Source organism: Leiobunum rupestre, chromosome 9 (assembly GCF_980474605.1).
Source record: "Leiobunum rupestre chromosome 9, qqLeiRupe1.1.hap1, whole genome shotgun sequence".
NCBI classification, from domain to species: Eukaryota; Metazoa; Arthropoda; class Arachnida; order Opiliones; family Sclerosomatidae; genus Leiobunum; species Leiobunum rupestre.
In genome coordinates, this window is record NC_143392.1 from 7,502,889 (window position 1) to 7,524,088 (window position 21,200).

General features: G+C 34.5%; 1 protein-coding gene across 3 annotated transcripts in view; it reads left to right on the plus strand.

Annotated features, from left to right (window-relative positions):
* The window catches only part of LOC149926405 (tachykinin-like peptides receptor 86C), a 151,652-nt gene that overhangs the window by 86,358 nt on the left and 44,094 nt on the right, over positions 1 to 21,200 (plus strand). For all 3 annotated transcript variants that reach the window (XM_090158712.1, XM_090158714.1, XM_090158713.1), the window contains exons 4-5: positions 7,486 to 7,639; positions 11,020 to 11,216. In XM_090158712.1, the coding sequence (XP_090014838.1) occupies positions 7,486 to 7,639; positions 11,020 to 11,216 (351 nt within the window). The remainder of the gene's footprint in view (positions 1 to 7,485; positions 7,640 to 11,019; positions 11,217 to 21,200) is intronic.

Sequence of the window (21,200 nt, forward strand, 5' to 3'; positions counted from 1 at the left end):
ACGCCATTTCTGATCGAAACCGTTTCAATTTTCAATAAGCCATTTCTGATCGAAAACGTTTCAATTTTCAATAAGCCATTTCTGATCGAAACATTTCAATTTTCAATAAGCCATTTCTGATCGAAAACGTTTCAATTTTCAATAAGGCATTTCTGATCGAAAACGTTTCAATTTTCAATAAGGCATTTCTGATCGAAAACGTTTCAATTTTCAATAAGCTATTTCTGATCGAAAACGTTTCAATTTTCAATAAGCCATTTCTGATCGAAACGTTTCAATTTTCAATAAGCCATTTCTGATCGAAACGTTTCAATTTTCAATAAGCCTTAGCTGATCGAAAAAGTTTCAATTTTCAATAAGCCATTTCTGATCGAAACGTTTCAATTTTCAATAAGCCATTTCTGATCGAAACGTTTCAATTTTCAATAAGCCATTTCTGATCGAAACGTTTCAATTTTCAATAAGCCATTTCTGATCGAAACGTTTCAATTTTCAATAAGCCATTTCTGATCGAAACGTTTCAATTTTTAATACGCCATTTCTGATCGAAAACGTTTCAATTTTCAATAAGCCATTTCTGATCGAAACGTTTCAATTTTTAATAAGCCATTTCTGATCGAAACGTTTCAATTTTTAATACGCCATTTCTGATCGAAAAAGTTACAATTTTCAATCAGCCATTTCTGATCGAAACGTTTCAATTTTTAATACGCCATTTCTGATCGAAACCGTTTCAATTTTCAATAAGCCATTTCTGATCGAAACCGTTTCAATTTTCAATAAGCCATTTCTGATCGAAAACTTTCAATTTTCAATAAGCCATTTCTGATCGAAAACGTTTCAATTTTCAATAAGCCATTTCTGATCGAAACGTTTCAATTTTCAATAAGCCATTTCTGATCGAAACGTTTCAATTTTCAATAAGCCATTTCTGATCGAAAAAGTTTCAATTTTCAATAAGCCATTTCTGATCGAAACGTTTCAATTTTTAATAAGCCATTTCTGATCGAAACGTTTCAATTTTTAATAAGCCATTTCTGATCGAAACATTTCAATTTTTAATACGCCATTTCTGATCGAAACGTTTCAATTTTCAATAAGCCATTTCTGATCGAAAACGTTTCAATTTTCAATAAGCCATTTCTGATCGAAACGTTTCAATTTTTAATACGCCATTTCTGATCGAAACGTTTCAATTTTCAATAAGGCATTTCTGATCGAAAACGTTTCAATTTTCAATAAGCCATTTCTGATCGAAACCGTTTCAATTTTCAATAAGCCATTTCTGATCGAAACCGTTTCAATTTTCAATAAGCCATTTCTGATCGAAAACGTTTCAATTTTCAATAAGCCATTTCTGATCGAAACCGTTTCAATTTTCAATAAGCCATTTCTGATCGAAACCGTTTCAATTTTCAATAAGCCATTTCTGATCGAAACCGTTTCAATTTTCAATAAGCCATTTCTGATCGAAAACGTTTCAATTTTCAATAAGCCATTTCTGATCGAAACATTTCAATTTTCAATAAGCCATTTCTGATCGAAAACGTTTCAATTTTCAATAAGGCATTTCTGATCGAAAACGTTTCAATTTTCAATAAGGCATTTCTGATCGAAAACGTTTCAATTTTCAATAAGCTATTTCTGATCGAAAACGTTTCAATTTTCAATAAGCCATTTCTGATCGAAACGTTTCAATTTTCAATAAGCCTTAGCTGATCGAAAAAGTTTCAATTTTCAATAAGCCATTTCTGATCGAAACGTTTCAATTTTCAATAAGCCATTTCTGATCGAAACGTTTCAATTTTCAATAAGCCATTTCTGATCAAAACGTTTCAATTTTCAATAAGCCATTTCTGATCGAAACGTTTCAATTTTCAATAAGCCATTTCTGATCGAAACGTTTCAATTTTTAATACGCCATTTCTGATCGAAAACGTTTCAATTTTCAATAAGCCATTTCTGATCGAAACGTTTCAATTTTTAATAAGCCATTTCTGATCGAAACGTTTCAATTTTTAATACGCCATTTCTGATCGAAAAAGTTACAATTTTCAATCAGCCATTTCTGATCGAAACGTTTCAATTTTTAATACGCCATTTCTGATCGAAAAAGTTTCAATTTTCAATAAGCCATTTCTGATCGAAACGTTTCAATTTTCAATAAGCCATTTCTGATCGAAACGTTTCAATTTTTAATAAGCCATTTCTGATCGAAACGTTTCAATTTTTAATACGCCATTTCTGATCGAAAAAGTTTCAATTTTCAATAAGCCATTTCTGATCGAAACGTTTCAATTTTCAATAAGCCATTTCTGATCGAAACGTTTAAATTTTTAATAAGCCATTTCTGATCGAAACGTTTCAATTTTTAATACGCCATTTCTGATCGAAAAAGTTTTTAATTTTCAATAAGCCATTTCTGATCGAAACGTTTTAATTTTTAATACGCCATTTCTGATCGAAACGTTTCAATTTTTAATACGCCATTTCTGATCGAAAACGTTTCAATTTTCAATAAGCCATTTCTGATCGAAACGTTTCAATTTTTAATACGCCATTTCTGATCGAAACGTTTCAATTTTCAATAAGCCATTTCTGATCGAAACGTTTTAATTTTTAATACGCCATTTCTGATCGAAAACGTTTCAATTTTCAATAAGCCATTTCTGATCGAAACGTTTCAATTTTTAATACGCCATTTCTGATCGAAACGTTTCAATTTTCAATAAGCCATTTCTGATCGAAACGTTTCAATTTTCAATAAGCCATTTCTGATCGAAAACGTTTCAATTTTCAATAAGCCATTTCTGATCGAAACGTTTCAATTTTTAATACGCCATTTCTGATCGAAAAAGTTTCAATTTTCAATAAGCCATTTCTAATCGAAACGTTTCAATTTTCAATAAGCCATTTCTAATCGAAACGTTTCAATTTTTAATAAGCCATTTCTGATCGCAACGTTTCAATTTTTAATACGCCATTTCTGATCGAAAACGTTTCAATTTTCAATAAGCCATTTCTGATCGAAACGTTTCAATTTTTAATACGCCATTTCTGATCGAAAAAGTTTCAATTTTCAATAAGCCATTTCTGATCGAAACGTTTTAATTTTTAATACGCCATTTCTGATCGAAAAAGTTTCAATTTTCAATAAGCCTCGGCTGATCATTTAAATACTGTCAGCGGCGATTTATCAGGCACCGTTATCTAACACTTCCCAAGACTATCAACAGCTCGTGGAGAGTTCCTTAGCCACGTAATAATTTATGGTCGTTGGCAAAACAAAATCATTAAAAATTAGCCTCTTTAAGTGCCATACTTATTCGATATGTTACTTACGTTTCAAAAAATTATAAAGACTTAAAATTTAAAATCGATTTTGTTTTATGCTCTTTAAGTGGAGCATACTCAAACACGGCTGTACAAATTTTCGTCTTTGAGCCGCGAAAAAAGCTGTCCTAGGAGCCCAAAGATAGCCGTGTTTGTATCTTAGCTTAGCCTCGTTCTGTCAGCTTCCGCTGCCAACTTTATTTTGTCTGTTGAATTGGAATTTGTCAAAAACGTCAAAGTAGATTATGTCCTCAAAACGTTCAACGCGTTCATTTCTCTCCTCTCCTTTTTATACGCATATATTTCTTTAAGGTTTCGATAAGTTGATGCAGTTGATATTTTTCATTCTTATATACGATTGATATAATTTCGGGGGCCATGCTTTACGGTTTACTGATAATCACGATTTAATTATTAAAAATATAATTGCGATTTAGTAATTTTTTTAAATTTTTGTTGAGATTTAGTAGCATTTCTGGTCGGGATTTAGTAGCATTTCTGGTCGGGATTTAGTAGCATTTCTGGTTGGGATTTAGTAGCATTTCTGGTCGGGATTTAGAAGCATTTTGGTCGGGATTTAGTAGCATTTCTGGTCGGGATTTAGTAGCATTTCTGGTTGGGATTTAGTAGCATTTCTGGTCGGGATTTAGAAGCATTTTGGTCGGGATTAAGTAGTATTTTTGGTTGGGATTTACTAGCATTTCTGGTCGGGATTTAGAAGTATTTTGGTCGGGATCTAGTAGCATTTTAAGAAGTGGTTTACTAGTATTTGTGGTCGGGATTTAGTACCATTTTGGTCGGGATTTAGTAGTATGTTTGGTAGCAATTGTTTTGGGATTTAGTAAAGTTTTTTGTCTGGACTTAGTAGAAATTTGGCCGGGATTTAATATAATTTTTTATCGGGATTTAGTAGCATTTTTTGTCGGGATTTAGTAGGATTTTTGTTCCGGATTTAGTAGCATTTTTTGTCGGGATTTAGTAGGATTTTTGGTCGGGATTTGGTATCATTTTTGGTCGGTATTTGGTAGCATTTTTTGTCGGGATTTAGTAGCATTTTTTGTCGGGATTTAGGGAATTAACTCAATAAAATATTAAATGACTAAAATATTACTTGAACTTTCAATTAAAACTACTTGTAAAGTTTTCCAAGCAAAAAGATAATATTGTCGACTTCAAATGTGCTTTTCGTTCCTCTAATTTTCGTCCCTAAAATAACGCTCGCTAAATCTAAATTATAAACTAAATATTTCACTATCATTTTAGCATTAATTGTTTTACAATAGGGTTTGTAAGTGGTTCAGAAGTTTCTGAACTCATTTTCCCGCCAAAGGCCCCAGGAACCATCAGCGGCGATTGACGGATTGTAAAATCCAAACGCGACACAGTAAGGCACATTCCCGAAATTTTAAAACAAAACCAAAAATAAAACAAAAATATCCCCTTACTTCTGTCATCCAGCCAAAAACAAGAGGGGAGACACTAACACCTACGTTAGAGAATAGAAACATTTTATCGCCTTTACCCCGCCGAGCCAAGTGCCATTATCCCTTATAGTCAGTCCTCTACACCATTTCGGAAAATTTTTTACGATCGACGCGCTCGTTTCGCTGTGAGCCAGCTTAGCGCTTTGATAAAAATCGTAAAGAAAAGGAAAAATACATTCACGTCTATTCACGAACTTGAAAATTGCATTCTCATCCATTTCCATCCCGAAAGTTTCCTTTTCCATACATTTCCATCCCGAAAGTTCCATTTCCCATCCATTCTAATTCCATTTGACATAAATTTCCATTCCCGTCCATTTCCGAACTGGAAAATAGTATTCCCATCCATTCCCGAACTGGAAAATTGTATTATCATCCATTTCCATCCCGAAAGTTCCCTTTTCCATCCATTCTAATTCCATTTGACATAATTGTTCCATTTCCATCCATTTCCGAACTGGAAAAATGTATTCCGATCCATTTCCATCCCGAAAGTTCCCTTTTCCATCCATTTCCATTCCATTTGACATAACGTTTTCCATTCCCATCCATTCCCGAACTGGAAAATTGTATTCTCACCCATTTCGATCCCGAAAGTTCCGTTTTCCATCCATTCTAATTCCATTTGACATAATTGTTCCAGTTCCGTCCATTTCCGAACTGGAAAAATGTATTCCGATCCATTTCCATCCCGAAAGTTCCCTTTTCCATCCATTTCCATTCCATTTGACATAACGTTTTCCATTCCCATCCATTCCCGAACTGGAAAATTGTATTCTCACCCATTTCGATCCCGAAAGTTCCGTTTTCCATCCATTCTAATTCCATTTGACATAATTGTTCCAGTTCCGTCCATTTCCGAACTGGAAAAATGTATTCCGATCCATTTCCATCCCGAAAGTTCAATTTTCCATCCATTCCCATTCCATTTGACATAACGTTTTCCATTCCCATCCATTCCCGAACTGGAAAATTGTATTCTCATCCATTTCCATCCCGAAAGTTCCCTTTTCCATCCATTCCCATTCCATTTGACATAACGTTTTCCATTCCTATTCATTCCCGAACTGGAAAATGGCATTCCCATCCATTTCCATCCCGAAAGTTCCATTTTTCATCCATTCCCATTCCATTTGACATAAAAATTAAAATTAAAAAAATCTATTCCCATGCACCTCTCTCTCAATTTTCCTTAGTCCCTGGTAAACCTGGAAATCCTATAAAATTCCTGGAATTTAAAAATGGGTCTAAAAATAAGGAAATTTTAAAAATTGTATTAAAAGTCAGGGAAATGCAAGGGAATTTAAATTTTAAGATGGGGAAAATCCACGGAAATAGTTATGGGAAATGGTTGCAAATGCGAAATCTTTAGTAAAATATAGCTTAAAAAGGCTATACAAAAATATTCCAGTCTGCCTGGCCATGTATAATATCTTGCGTTGAGGGAACAGGCTAAACGCCCTGAGCCCAGGGATAGGGCACCGATACGCCCTGCCCTTTGAAATTTCATTTAAAAGGACTAGATCAAAATGATAACGTTTAAAAGTACACATTACTCATGTTAATTAATAGGTGGTTTTTTTTTCGCTTGTTCCGGGATTTCGGAGTGAGTAAGAAAAGTAAGGCTATGACGTCATTTTACACCGATTCTGGGGTGGTGAATAATTAGAGTCGGAGTAAAAACGGTTTTAAAAAATGGCTGCCTGTGGCCTTTCAGAGTAAAAAGAGTAGTCCTAATACTCCGGAACAAGCGAATAGTTTATGGCGAGGGGCATGTCACTTCCTTGATTAACGACGCACCTCTCAAAAGATTAAATCCGATTTAATCGTGATTATTTCGATTAAATTCAATTTAATCACGATTAAGTTGATTTAATCACGTTTAATCATGATTAGAATGTTTAAATCTGATTTAATCATGATTAAATGATTAAATCTGATTAAAATGATTATATCGTGATTAAAAAAATTATATCGTGATTAGTATGATTAAATCGTACTTTATTTTTGATTTAATGATAAATTCTCTATTCGACCGATTATATTGATTAAATCTAATTAAAATGATTAAATCTAATTAAAATGATTAAACCTAATTAAAATTATTAAATCTAATTAAAATTATTAAATCTAATTAAAATTATTAAATCTAATTAAAATTATTAAATCTAATTAAAATTATTAAATCTAATTAAAATTATTAAATCTAATTAAAAAGATTAGATCATGATTAGAATGATTATATCGCGTTTAAATCGTGATTAGATTTTTTAATCTTGATTACCCTGATTAAAAAGATTAGATCATGATTAGAATGATTAAATTGCGTTTAAATCGTGATTAGATTTTTTAATCTTGATTACCCTGATTTAATCACGATTACCCTGATTTATCATTTTACTATGATTAAGACGCACCCAAAATGGAAGTGACCTGCCCCTCGGTTTATGGGGCGGAGTAATTCTCATCCCCGGAACAGGCGAATAACACGTTTTAGGGTAAAAAGAGTACACTTTTAGTCCGAGAACAGGTGAAAAGAAACTACCTTATAACATTAAGGCCACGTTTTCATCAATTATTGAACATTACACTAGTTTTGAAGTTTCTTTAAATCGCAAAGTCTGTTTAATTTGTCATGTTTTTAACGTACCATTTTCTTCTTTCGCAGATACAACACGGTTATTCTAATAATGAACTACATTCTTCCGATGCTCTGCATGGCGTACACGTACATCGCCATGTGCAACGTCCTGTGGGGAAGCAAGGGCATAGGCGCTGTCGTCACGGATCGCCAGAGAGAGTCGATCAAATCCAAACAAAGAGTAAGAGACGTTCATTATATTATCCATTAGCAAGAATATAATTATTTAAACTGAGAAATAGGGATGCAACGGATAACCGGAACCGATAATATCTAAATTTGGTAACCGTATCCAGAACCGGATCCGATATTTGTTTTAAAAATAATAACCGAAACAGGAACCGAATTTTTTATTATGATAAACGGTTCTATAACTTTTTTACCACTATCTAGCCCTTGGGGTGGCGGAGTGGTTAGCATTTACGCCTCGCAGTAAGAGGAGCCGGTTTCGATCCCAGCTTGTGGCACTGGGTGAAAACTCGGAACAACTCCTTTTGCGTTGAGTTTGCAAATTCTCTCCCCACTGGTTTAAGGGGTTTTCCCCCGAGCTCTTCGGTTTCCCCTTCCATAAAAACTTGTGTAGGTTAACGGTAATAGTTAGTGTAGGGAGCTGTTGGCTCGCGAGACGTGAAGGGCTTGCCACCACCCTCCTACGTATTGTAACCCGGCCACTTGAATTAAAGGCTTCAAAAGTCGCTTGATGACTTAGGCCTAAGGTGGTGCCTTGGGAATTAGCCTAGCTGTTTATTATTTTATTGAAAATTTAATAATTTAGTAATTAAACTTACTATTATTTGTTTTTCAATATAAGCCCATCTTTATCTAGAGTAAAAAGGAGCAATACAACCGTATGACTAACTAACGATCTCTTGTTTCGCACTATACAAACAGTAAACAAAAACACCCCCTAAGTATCCTCAATTTCTTAGGGAAAGTTGAAATAGGCTCTTCGACAAAATGTTTGCCTTAGAATCCGACGCAATGCGCGGTAGTTGAAGTCGCTAAACTAAAACATTAAATGATTAAAGCCTTTAATTATCAACGCGAACTCGCCTATTTTTCTTTATGAGATAACTATTTTATACATTGTAAATGTATATGATAATTTTATAATTTGGATGAACTTAAGGACATTTTGGCTTTACAGATCATTTAATACTAAAACACACTGGAACCGTTTAGAACAAAATTAACCCAAATTTATGTAAGACCAGTTCGTCGCCGTTAAAACAAAACCACGTAACTTGAGATACGTGGTTTTTTCAAAATTGACATATTTAGATTCTACACCCCAATTTACGTATATAACATTAAAAATATTAATAGGTTGCAATTGGATTTATTTTTTTTAAATCTTGCTTATTTTCAGCACCTATCTCACTTCATGACACAAAACCACGTATCTCTAAAAATTCCCCTTTAGCAAAATATTTTTTAAATTAAAATCCTCATAAATTCAATATTGAAACGATATTATTTAACTATAAAATTAACTCGCGTGTAAAAACCTAACACGCGATTTCACAAGTCCCTGCAAAATTAAAAATAAATTTTCATCAAAAAGGCCACCGAAAAGATACGTGGTTTTGTTTTAACGGCGACGAGTGGAGAGTTGCTAGGTCGAAAATATATTTTTAAAGAACTGTTTAAAATAATTCTATTAATTGTAAACATGATTTTAAATTGAAGCAACCGAGGCTTGATGTAAAACCTTTACAGTATTATGACGATTTTTTAAGTTGGTAAAATCACTTTAGACCACTCGCTAAGCCTAGGTTTAGTAACGGTTATTACAATCAAATTTAACGCAGTTTATCTTAACCTTACATTCAATAGAATTATATAACATATCTCTTACGAGAGAGTGCTTATGTAACTTATTCACTTGAAACACGTTCGGTTTGAAAGAATATTAAGGGTGGGGTGAAATTGAATATGTTGCGACTTTCGGAAACTGTTACTTTGGGAATTTTGTTTATAAATAAGTAGTTTACTTTTTACATTTAAAGTCGTCGATTTAGTGGCCAATGATTGACCAACGGTTGGTTTTTTAGCTTCAACAAAAGTGACATAATTACCAAAAGTGTGACAAACCCTGTACTTTCGTATGCGAAAGGTTTAATGAATGCTCAACTCGAGATCGACCACATAAAAGACTATTTATTGTCGCCTTTCTGGATCTGGTTTGAGTCTATGGTATTATATTGTAGGTAGATGGCGATAGCATCTCCACAGAACGACGAAAAATCCAAAAATACACTAACTTAGTTCCTCCGTTCCTCACCACGAGGCGTTATTTGTTGGTTTTAATTTCCTTCCCTCCCCAAATCATACCCCCCCAACTTATATTTCGCTATTAACATTCATTATGAAATAGGTCCGATTGACACACTTTTTGTAATTATGTCACTTTTGGCTTCAAATAATTACAATGAAAGACAAGTCTTTAATTTCCAACCAAAATTAATTTAAATATTAATATTAAACGCATTTATTACTTTTAATCACCATATTTAGTAATAGTAGTATTACTTGTGTAAGAATTAAAAATCATTTGTTTGTGCAAAATTTCGTTTGAACAACTAGGCCTAAAGGGTAAAAGAATCTTTTTAAAAACTCTGGTTGAATTTCGCATAGCTCCTCCTTTTCCGTCCACAAAAAAATTCAAACGATCCTGTGACATTTGTAAAAAAGCCTTAAAATTGTATCACTAAATGATAGGTGTCTAAAGACCGATCGAGGTAAAGCAATTATGGGCTAATTTATTAATACCCGAAGGCTTGCCAGATGGTCCCAGCAGGTTGAAACATAGATATTTGAAATTAGCTAAAGGTTTTTCGTTTCTTTTTATGACGATTTTTCCCGAGTTAAACTTTTACTTATTTTTGTCTAATATAATCTTAGAAATTGGTTTTTTGGAAATAAATCATAAAGTTGAAATTAGCAGGGTTGGCACTTTTTTTATTTTTTTTTAATAAAAATCCAATCAATCAATTTTTTTATTTTAATTAATTTGTTGATTTTTATACAATTAATGGCGATTTTCCCGTATAATTAACGGATATTTCACTTCAATCTTGAATTAAATTTTAATTAAATAAAATATTTTAGTTTGTTCAGATTTTTTAGGCATTTTAATTTTTTAAGAACTTATTTTTTTTTCATTTTTTATTCCGCCATTGAAATACGTTGTGTGATTTAAATCAATGATTTAAAAAAAAGTTGATTTAAACGGCGAAATCTGCAAATTGGCGCCATCTAGTATAAATAAAAGCGTGAAAATCAAACCTCTGATGTATTCCATTCAAAATATTGGTTTCCTAATGAACAATTTGTTAATCGACATGTGGTTTTTCCATTTTTTATCCCGCCATTGAAATACGTTGTGTTATTTAAATCAATGATTTAAAAAAACAGTTGATTTCAATCACCCAAATCTAGAAATTAGCGCCATCTAGTATAAATAAAAGCGTGAAAATCAAACCTCTGATGTCTTCCATTAAAAATATTGGTTGCCTAATGAACAATTTGTGAATCGACATGTGGTTTTTCCATTTTTAGGTGGTTCGTATGCTGGTCACGGTGGTGTTAATCTTCGCGACGTGTTGGCTTCCTTACCACGTCTACTTCTTGTACGTCTACTACAATCCGGAAGTCAACCAGAACAACTACATCCAGCATATTTTCCTCTTCATCTACTGGGTGGCCATGTCCAATTCCATGTACAACCCTATTATCTACTATACCATGAATAGCAGGTCTGTTTCATTTTCTTACTTGCAGCGCTTGTACCCGAGCTATCGTGTCGCTCTTTCAAAATTAACTCATACCTTATCACACTAATTGCATTGTTTCCAACATCGTGGCGCGAAATTCCTGCAGCAAATGTATTAATAGCATATATGTTTTTAATTACGATTGCCAAATTTTAAAATGGTTTTAAGCATACATTTTCTTAATTATGATTACAAAATTTTAAAATGTTTCAAGCATACATTTTCTTAATTATGATTACAAAATTTTTAAATATTTGAGAAGCATACATTTTCTTAATTATGATTACAAAATTTTTAAATATATTAGAAGCATACACTTTTTTAATTTTGATTACAAAATTTTGAAATATTTTAGGAGCATAAATTTGCTTAATTATGATTACAAAATTTTAAAATATTTTAGGGGTATAAATTTTCTTAATTATGATTACTAAATTTTGGAAGGTTTAATACTATAATTTTACAATTTTAGTGGTTTCAATTTTCATATAATTACGATTATTAATTTTTAAAATGTTTTATAGAGTAATTTTGAAATTTTAATGATTTAAATTTTCATATAATTACGATTATTAATTTTTAAAATGTTTTATAGAGTAATTTTGAAATTTTAATGATTTAAATTTTCATATAATTACGATTATTAATTTTTAAAATGTTTTATAGAGTAATTTTGAAATTTTAATGATTTAAATTTTCATATAATTACGATTATTAATTTTTAAAATGTTTTATAGAGTAGTTTTGAAATTTTAATGATTTAAATTTTCATATAATTACGATTATTAATTTTTTAAACGTTTTAATAGCATAAACGTTATTATTTTTTAGGGTAAGCTCGGGTTCAATCTCGAGCTAAAAAATGTTCTAGGCATTAAGCTATAATTAGCTAAAATCAGGGCTTCCACCTTTAGTTTCGGGGTTGAAGAAGAGGAAGGAAAAAAGGCATTTTAGCTCAAAGCAGATTAAGCGTGAAAGCAGCTGAAACTGTCTGGCCATTCCGCTAATTACACCCCACGTACTAACTGAAAGTCTCGCACGCGAAATTCGCGAATTGACGGTTCTTAGCGTTTCGCTGCTTCCCTAATTTACAAATGGCTGCGTACTGATCTCGCAGCTGCATTGCCGGTGGTAGACAAATTATTCTTTCTATTTTGGAATGTTCTTTTTTACATTAATTTCGCGCAACGAGTCAAATTTGCATAAGCAGTTTATCAATTACTCTTTTACAACTGGAAGCCTAAAGTTAACCCCACTTTTTCGAAATGCACTTTCGTTGATTTGAGAATTACTCTCGGGAAAATTCGTGTTTTTCAAATTCAAATTTCAAGAAAAGAAATCTAAGGGGAGTTGAAATCTACAAGTTTTTTACTAGGCAATATTTTTACGTGTATTACCATAAATTAATGATATTTTTTCACGTGTAAGTGTGTCAGTTCCCTATCTTCAGCGTGTTAAATTTAACCGGGAGCCGTTTATAGAATTTTAGGCATGCGCGAGATTCGAGTATGAAAAATGTCACTTTTCGAATATCGAGCCGAGCTTTAAAATTTTATCGAACTTTCGAGCTTAAAAAGTGTTTTCGAGTACTCGAATCATTAGGCTTAGCTTAAGAAGTGGTTTCGAGTACTCGAATCATTAGGCTTAGCTTAAGAAGTGGTTTCGAGTACTCGAATCATTAGGCTTAGCTTAAGAAGTGGTTTCGAGTACTCGAATCATTAGGCTTAGCTTAAGAAGTGGTTTCGAGTACTCGAATCATTAGGCTTAGCTTAAGAAGTGGTTTCGAGTACTCGAATCATTAGGCTTAGCTTAAGAAGTGGTTTCGAGTACTCGAATCATTAGGCTTAGCTTAAGAAGTGGTTTCGAGTACTCGAATCATTAGGCTTAGCTTAAAAAGGGGTTTCGAGTACTCAAATAATTAGGCTTCGCTCGATAAAAGGGGGTTTCGAGTACTCGATGATAGATTTAGCTTAAAAAGGCTCTGAATAATTGTGTTTATTAAGTAAAACATTTCAAAAAAATAAAACTAGATTTATTGACAAGAAATAACTAGTAACTATTATTTTTCAATATCTGATTATATCAAAGCTATCACTATCACTTTCATCACTAGGTTCTAAAATTTCTTCATTAAAATAATATTTACTGCCAGAGGTCTTACGTTTATTTGATTTTGATGCCATATTTGTAAAATCTAAATTACTCACTGGCCATACAAGGGATTTTAACAAGAAAATAGTGAACTGTTAAACCGACTACAACTGACAATAAACAGCTAGGGCACCCTACGTTATGGAACTTATGGTTTTAGTTTAGTTTTCTACATTTAAAATCGGTGACCAATCAGAAACAACAAGGACTTGTACTTCACCCAATAAGAGATCTTAAGGCGGAACCAAAGGGAATTTGTTTAATAGCTTTTCCCGCCATTTTTAAAAGCTCGCGAGTAGTGCCTTGATACAAAAGTGACATAATTACCAAAAGTGTGACAATCCCTGTACTTTCGTATGCAAAAGGTTTAATGAATGCTCTAATACACTAACTTTGACCAGTGCTACTTAGTTCCTCCGTTCCTCACTACGAGGCGTTATTTGTTGGTTTTAACTTCCTTCCCTCCCCAAGGCATACTTCCCCTTCTCCCCTCCCAACTTGTATTTCGCTCCTAACATTCATTAAGAAATAGGTCCGATTGACACACTTTTGGTAATTATGTCACTTTTTTTATTATTATTCTTATTAATAGTTTCGAGTACTCGAAAGTTAAGCCTAGACCTCGATATCAGGCTCGAACCATTTTCGAGATTTTCAACTAAGGCGTTTCGATCGAGTACTCACGCATGCCTAAGAATTACTATAGAAAATATAAATGAGGAATAGCAACTCTAGTTTTAACAAGGATTTAGAATCTCGAGAGTTGCGAAGGTCAGGGTACTTTCGGTTAACACATAGTTCAATGGGCAAGGCTTAAGTCATAACATTACCGAAAGTTAATTGTCCGAGTTGCTATTCCCCTTCTATATTTTCTGTGGAATGAATATTAATTTTTGAAGCCAAGTGGTGATGCAGGACCGTCAAGTTATAATTCGTTGCTAAGTTACGTATTTTTCTCGGTAGACGCGTTTATCTTTTTAGGTCCTTTCTCGCTTCACACAGTAATCCCTTCGACTAAATGACATACTTATGGGTTTAATTATTGACTTAAGTTATCACTCCTCCATTGCGACCAGCAAAAGATATTTTTAACTTTTCTTTCAAATAAGTACAACAGAGATAAACCTTATTTTTTAAATGTCACATATAATATTTCTGCGCTTGCAACCGTACCCCCCGCGGGGATTTCCTCAGAAAAATCAATTTCTGAAGAGCAGTTTTCTTTTAAAGCTACGATAAAAAACGCATTTAATCGGCTTCTTTTTGGCGGTGGATTTCTTAAAGACTTTATTATTAGATTGCGATTTATTATTAAAAGCGCTCCGTGAGCCGGGAGTAGTGGCGTATTCCTGTAATCCCAAGCGTCTGGGAGGCAGAGTTTGTGGATGGCCGTTTGGTATCCCCCAACGGGTGGTCGGAATACCTCCGCCACGGGTGTCCCCACGTATCCCCCCGTTGGCGTGGCCGTTACACTTATCTCACCCTGATTAATCAGTTATTGTGTGCTGGTGTCTAAGGCATTGAGTCGACACCGATTTGTGTCTATCAAAAAAAAAGAAAAAAAAGCGCTCCGTGACATTGGGGAGTTTAATTATGAAAAATGATTTTGCATTTTGAGTTATGGAGAAAGTATTTTGCATTTTACATTGTGAATATGGAGAAAGTATTTTACATTTTGCATTTTGAGTTATGGAGAAAGTATTTTGCATTTTACATTGTGAATATGGAGAAAGTATTTTACATTTTGCATTTTGAGTTATGGAGAAAGTATTTTGCATTTTACATTGTGAATATGGAGAAAGTATTTTACATTTTGCATTTTGAGTTATAGAAAAAATATTTTGCATTTTGCATTTTGAGTTATAGAAAAAGTATTTTGCATTTTGAGTTATGGAGAAAATATTTTGTATTTTACATTTTTCATTTTGTATTTTGAGTTATGGAGAAAGTATTTTGCATTTTACATTTTACATTTTGAGTTATGGAGAAAGTATTTTGCATTTTACATTTGGGTTATGGAGAAAGTATTTTCCATTTTCCATTTTTCATTTTGAACAACCTTGAGAACCAATTTAGTTTAAATGACAATCATAAAATGAACTTATCTGTAAATCGAAGTTTAATTGTGTTTATCTTGCACCTTGAAAAATCAGGGAAATCGGGTTCCATTAGTTGTATGAACCCTGTATAACGACTTACATTCAACGTAGTTTAAGCCCGACCAGTTTTTCTAGACTCGTGCTCAGCATGGTGTTAATGGAGCTTAGGACATTCCTAGTATATACGTGTGTAATTTACTGGTACGATATGAAATTGAAATGACACGAAACGAAGTAATTTAAGTAAACCACCTAAAATATCTTAGTTTATTTTCCCACCGCAATATTTGTATGGAAGAAAGTAATTAAATCGCAGCTGGAGCTAGTGCTACATTTGCACTAAATCCTGCCTCGGGTTTTTCCCCTTCTCGTAATGCCATTCAACTGATAAGACATTAGTATAAGACAGTCTTTCCAATCGGGTTTATATTGCTTCGTCAGAGACGTCATAACGGTATGGTATCTCGATTATGTGCACGCTCGTACGTGAAGTAATACTATGTATTACGATACTGTATTTACACAATGCTATCTGAAGTAACATATATAATTAGAGACTGGGTTAATTACAGAGTTACTGATATAATTTATAATAACAAACCAGCCCGTAAATCAAGTAATCAAAGCAAGTGTTTCGGATTCGGGTATTGCGCGTGTTGTCTCCGCTTCATTTTGAAGTTTAACCTTTACTGGCAGCATGGAGCAACAAACACAAGGAGAACGAAGCAATCCTTTAAACACGCTAACGCCCGTGTTGTGTACAAATTTCATTGGAAGAACCTTTAAACTGAACGTTTTACGGGCGGGGGGAAGACAATTTACGCATTTTCCCCTTCCGACGGCAGCAGGTGCTAAAGCGTCTAACCAATGAAAACTGTACACAACAAAATGTACGTCTTTTGACGGGTTGCGTTCTCCTTGTGTGGGATGCTGCGTTTGTTGCTTCTAGCTGTCAGCATCATACGCGTTGATAGGAGGGGTACGTCAACCACAGGTGTATGGACTCAGGGCCGCCGTTAGGAAGGCGAGCTAGGCGACCGCCTAGGGCCCCGCGCTTTCAGTGTCAAATTATTTTTGGGTTCCTATTTCATCTCATGTTGCTTAGGGCTTGACTCCATTTAAACTAGATGTATTCGATTGTGAAATAGCGAATTCTAGTGAAAATGTTAGAAAGAGAATGATTTGTTTTGCGAGGCGTAAAAAACATCGGGAATTTGTTGAAGTATTCCAATAAGACACATTTTTGCACCAACTATGCTGAAGAGGCGACACTTAACACTAGGGGGCGCATTCCAAGTGTCACGTCACTCACGTGTTAAATGCAACGCGCCACCGAGCGTTCGTCCTCATTAAATCGAAGCGGGAAAGCCCTCAAGTGTTCAGTGGCGCCATCTTCAGCTTAATTTGTGTAAAAATCGTCCTCGTTAATTCGTATGTAGATATAACACGATGTCGCGGACATTTAAGTACACACAATTAAATTAAATTTAAATTTGAATTTTAACAAATTTACAATCATCTTAACTTAAAGGGTGATAAAATACGCGAAAAAGTAGATAAGTCCATAATTAAAAGGGATAATATAGCTAAATCCTAAACAAATTTGAAGAAATTTAAAAACTTACTAATAACTCGTACTTAAAGGGCAACGCAAGTGACCACGCAGGGGGGTAAATTATCTTATAGATAAAAAGAACGACTGCGCATGCGCTATCTGCCATTTCCCTCTGTCGCGAAAATGGCCGAGGAAAGTGAAGTCTCCGTGCTTACCGACAAATCGGATCCTAAACTTCTACAAAATAAATGTAATAAAAAAAGATAAATATTCTGTCGGGGTATAATGATAGGGAAATCGTTAAGGGAGACGGGATATAGGAGTGTGTGTGGTGTTGCTTTTTCTTAATCCAATGTGAGGCTAGCGGCAGAGATTTACCGCGTCCAAGGCCTAATGTTTCAACTTCCATTATTAAAAATATTCAATTCACAAATAATTTTATTCCAAAACATTGTTAAATCGAAAATATCAAATTCCAACTCTCGGAAACTAACCCAGTTCTTTTCTCCATAATAAATAAATTAAGCTAGGCCTAAATTCCTGGATTCGTTGATTGCGAGCTAACTCAGCGAAGAAAATCGAAAAATTCGCGAATGAGAGCGAAATTGCGCCACGTGGCTACACCAAGGAGAATAAGACTTTCGCGCTGTATAAAATCATCCTTGGAAAACCTACTTACGGCTTGTTGAAGAAAATATAGCTCCCCCCCTGCATGACCACTTGCGTTGCCCTTTAAAGTGTTGGTTGCACGAAAAATCGATAGCAATAAAAACGAATGAATGTGGGCTTGTTTTGAAGCCCTGGACGTTCTCTATCCAAAAATGTGATTGTCGAAACAAATTTCCAAGCCTAAGTGTACTAATTTTGAGTCCTAAACTGACCTTTTTCGCTCCCCAAAATCCTGAAATTTTCCGCGAATTTTTCTCCACCGTAGCACGAGCAATTTGGGGCAAATCGAAGCTGTAGTTTTATTCCTAAAATAGAAGGAACTGAAGTGGAGCGATTCTGTTTACCTGTAGAAGTTTTCAAACCAGAGATTTTTAATCGTAATATTAGGCTTATTATCGAAATAAAAAATAAAAGCCTAGAAATTATCTTTTCAAATCACGCGGCGCATACATGTATAAAAAGTGTTATTATTTGGAGAGCGCGCTTCCTAATATTTCCGTGTAGTGGGTCTCGTGCGTTTTCGCTCGACCTCAACACAAACAAAAATTTGAGCGCGCTCTCTAATTTTAACTGCACGATGAATCAAATTGCTCGACTCTACGGCGCACCGTGCGCCGCGCACGGAGCACGAGCACCGTATAAAAAATTCTGTTAGTAGAATCCCATGGTTCAATAGGGTTTTTTTGTTTTCGTCCATGGAATTAGTAGCACTATAGTGGCACCAAGAATTTGTATGCAAGCCTAAACTGTATGTTGGGTAAAGCGACCAATGATATAACTCGTTGTCAATGACGTCAATGACCACGGCAAAATTAAAAAAAAAACATTTCCCGTTCTTTTAATTATATCTAATTATCTAGGGCCCCGCGCTTTCAGTGTCAAATTATTTTTGGGTTCCTATTTCATCTCATGTTGCTTAGGGCTTGACTCCATTTAAACTAGATGTATTCGATTGTGAAATAGCGAATTCTAGTGAAAATGTTAGAAAGAGAATGATTTGTTTTGCGAGGCGTAAAAAACATCGGGAATTTGTTGAAGTATTCCAATAAGACACATTTTTGCACCAACTATGCTGAAGAGGCGACACTTAACACTAGGGGGCGCATTCCAAGTGTCACGTCACTCACGTGTTAAATGCAACGCGCCACCGAGCGTTCGTCCTCATTAAATCGAAGCGGGAAAGCCCTCAAGTGTTCAGTGGCGCCATCTTCAGCTTAATTTGTGTAAAAATCGTCCTCGTTAATTCGTATGTAGATATAACACGATGTCGCGGACATTTAAGTACACACAATTAAATTAAATTTAAATTTGAATTTTAACAAATTTACAATCATCTTAACTTAAAGGGTGATAAAATACGCGAAAAAGTAGATAAGTCCATAATTAAAAGGGATAATATAGCTAAATCCTAAACAAATTTGAAGAAATTTAAAAACTTACTAATAACTCGTACTTAAAGGGCAACGCAAGTGACCACGCAGGGGGGTAAATTATCTTATAGATAAAAAGAACGACTGCGCATGCGCTATCTGCCATTTCCCTCTGTCGCGAAAATGGCCGAGGAAAGTGAAGTCTCCGTGCTTACCGACAAATCGGATCCTAAACTTCTACAAAATAAATGTAATAAAAAAAGATAAATATTCTGTCGGGGTATAATGATAGGGAAATCGTTAAGGGAGACGGGATATAGGAGTGTGTGTGGTGTTGCTTTTTCTTAATCCAATGTGAGGCTAGCGGCAGAGATTTACCGCGTCCAAGGCCTAATGTTTCAACTTCCATTATTAAAAATATTCAATTCACAAATAATTTTATTCCAAAACATTGTTAAATCGAAAATATCAAATTCCAACTCTCGGAAACTAACCCAGTTCTTTTCTCCATAATAAATAAATTAAGCTAGGCCTAAATTCCTGGATTCGTTGATTGCGAGCTAACTCAGCGAAGAAAATCGAAAAATTCGCGAATGAGAGCGAAATTGCGCCACGTGGCTACACCAAGGAGAATAAGACTTTCGCGCTGTATAAAATCATCCTTGGAAAACCTACTTACGGCTTGTTGAAGAAAATATAGCTCCCCCCCTGCATGACCACTTGCGTTGCCCTTTAAAGTGTTGGTTGCACGAAAAATCGATAGCAATAAAAACGAATGAATGTGGGCTTGTTTTGAAGCCCTGGACGTTCTCTATCCAAAAATGTGATTGTCGAAACAAATTTCCAAGCCTAAGTGTACTAATTTTGAGTCCTAAACTGACCTTTTTCGCTCCCCAAAATCCTGAAATTTTCCGCGAATTTTTCTCCACCGTAGCACGAGCAATTTGGGGCAAATCGAAGCTGTAGTTTTATTCCTAAAATAGAAGGAACTGAAGTGGAGCGATTCTGTTTACCTGTAGAAGTTTTCAAACCAGAGATTTTTAATCGTAATATTAGGCTTATTATCGAAATAAAAAATAAAAGCCTAGAAATTATCTTTTCAAATCACGCGGCGCATACATGTATAAAAAGTGTTATTATTTGGAGAGCGCGCTTCCTAATATTTCCGTGTAGTGGGTCTCGTGCGTTTTCGCTCGACCTCAACACAAACAAAAATTTGAGCGCGCTCTCTAATTTTAACTGCACGATGAATCAAATTGCTCGACTCTACGGCGCACCGTGCGCCGCGCACGGAGCACGAGCACCGTATAAAAAATTCTGTTAGTAGAATCCCATGGTTCAATAGGGTTTTTTTGTTTTCGTCCATGGAATTAGTAGCACTATAGTGGCACCAAGAATTTGTATGCAAGCCTAAACTGTATGTTGGGTAAAGCGACCAATGATATAACTCGTTGTCAATGACGTCAATGACCACGGCAAAATTAAAAAAAAAACATTTCCCGTTCTTTTAATTATATCTAATTATCTACGAAACGTGAAGCAACGAAACTTCGTTTAAAAGTAATATTAAGGCGGTAACGAATAATTTGCAACTTACTCTTTAATAGCGCTCAGAATCGGAGTGCGTTTTCCTTATGAAAATGATGAGAAAATCGAGTCAAATAAAAGCTAATTTCCATTCCCGTCTTTTGACGTGATAAATTGCACTTGCGAATTGTTGCTATTTCTATGTATAAAAATGTTTTTCATTAAAACAAAAACTTTTTTTTAGGCCTAGGAGCGCGCAAAATTTCAAATTCGAGGAAAAAATGTAACTTCTTAAGGAAAACGCCTCCAACATGGGGAGCATAGACAATATAACTTCGTATATAGATAGGAAACTTCAATGGGGCAAACTGACTCTCACGAGATTGTTCTGACATCTAGTGACTGCGCCAGTTGGCTGTGTTCTCAAGAGCGTAGAACGCATTGAGGAATTTGAGGTCGGAGTTTTGGGAATAAACGTAATTTGCAAGGTAAATATCTTCAAATATACAAGAAATAGCGTTTAAAACAAACTTGAAATCTTTACTGGATGCTATTTCTTTAGTGCTTTTTTTTAAATTAGCTCTCAGTTCAAGAA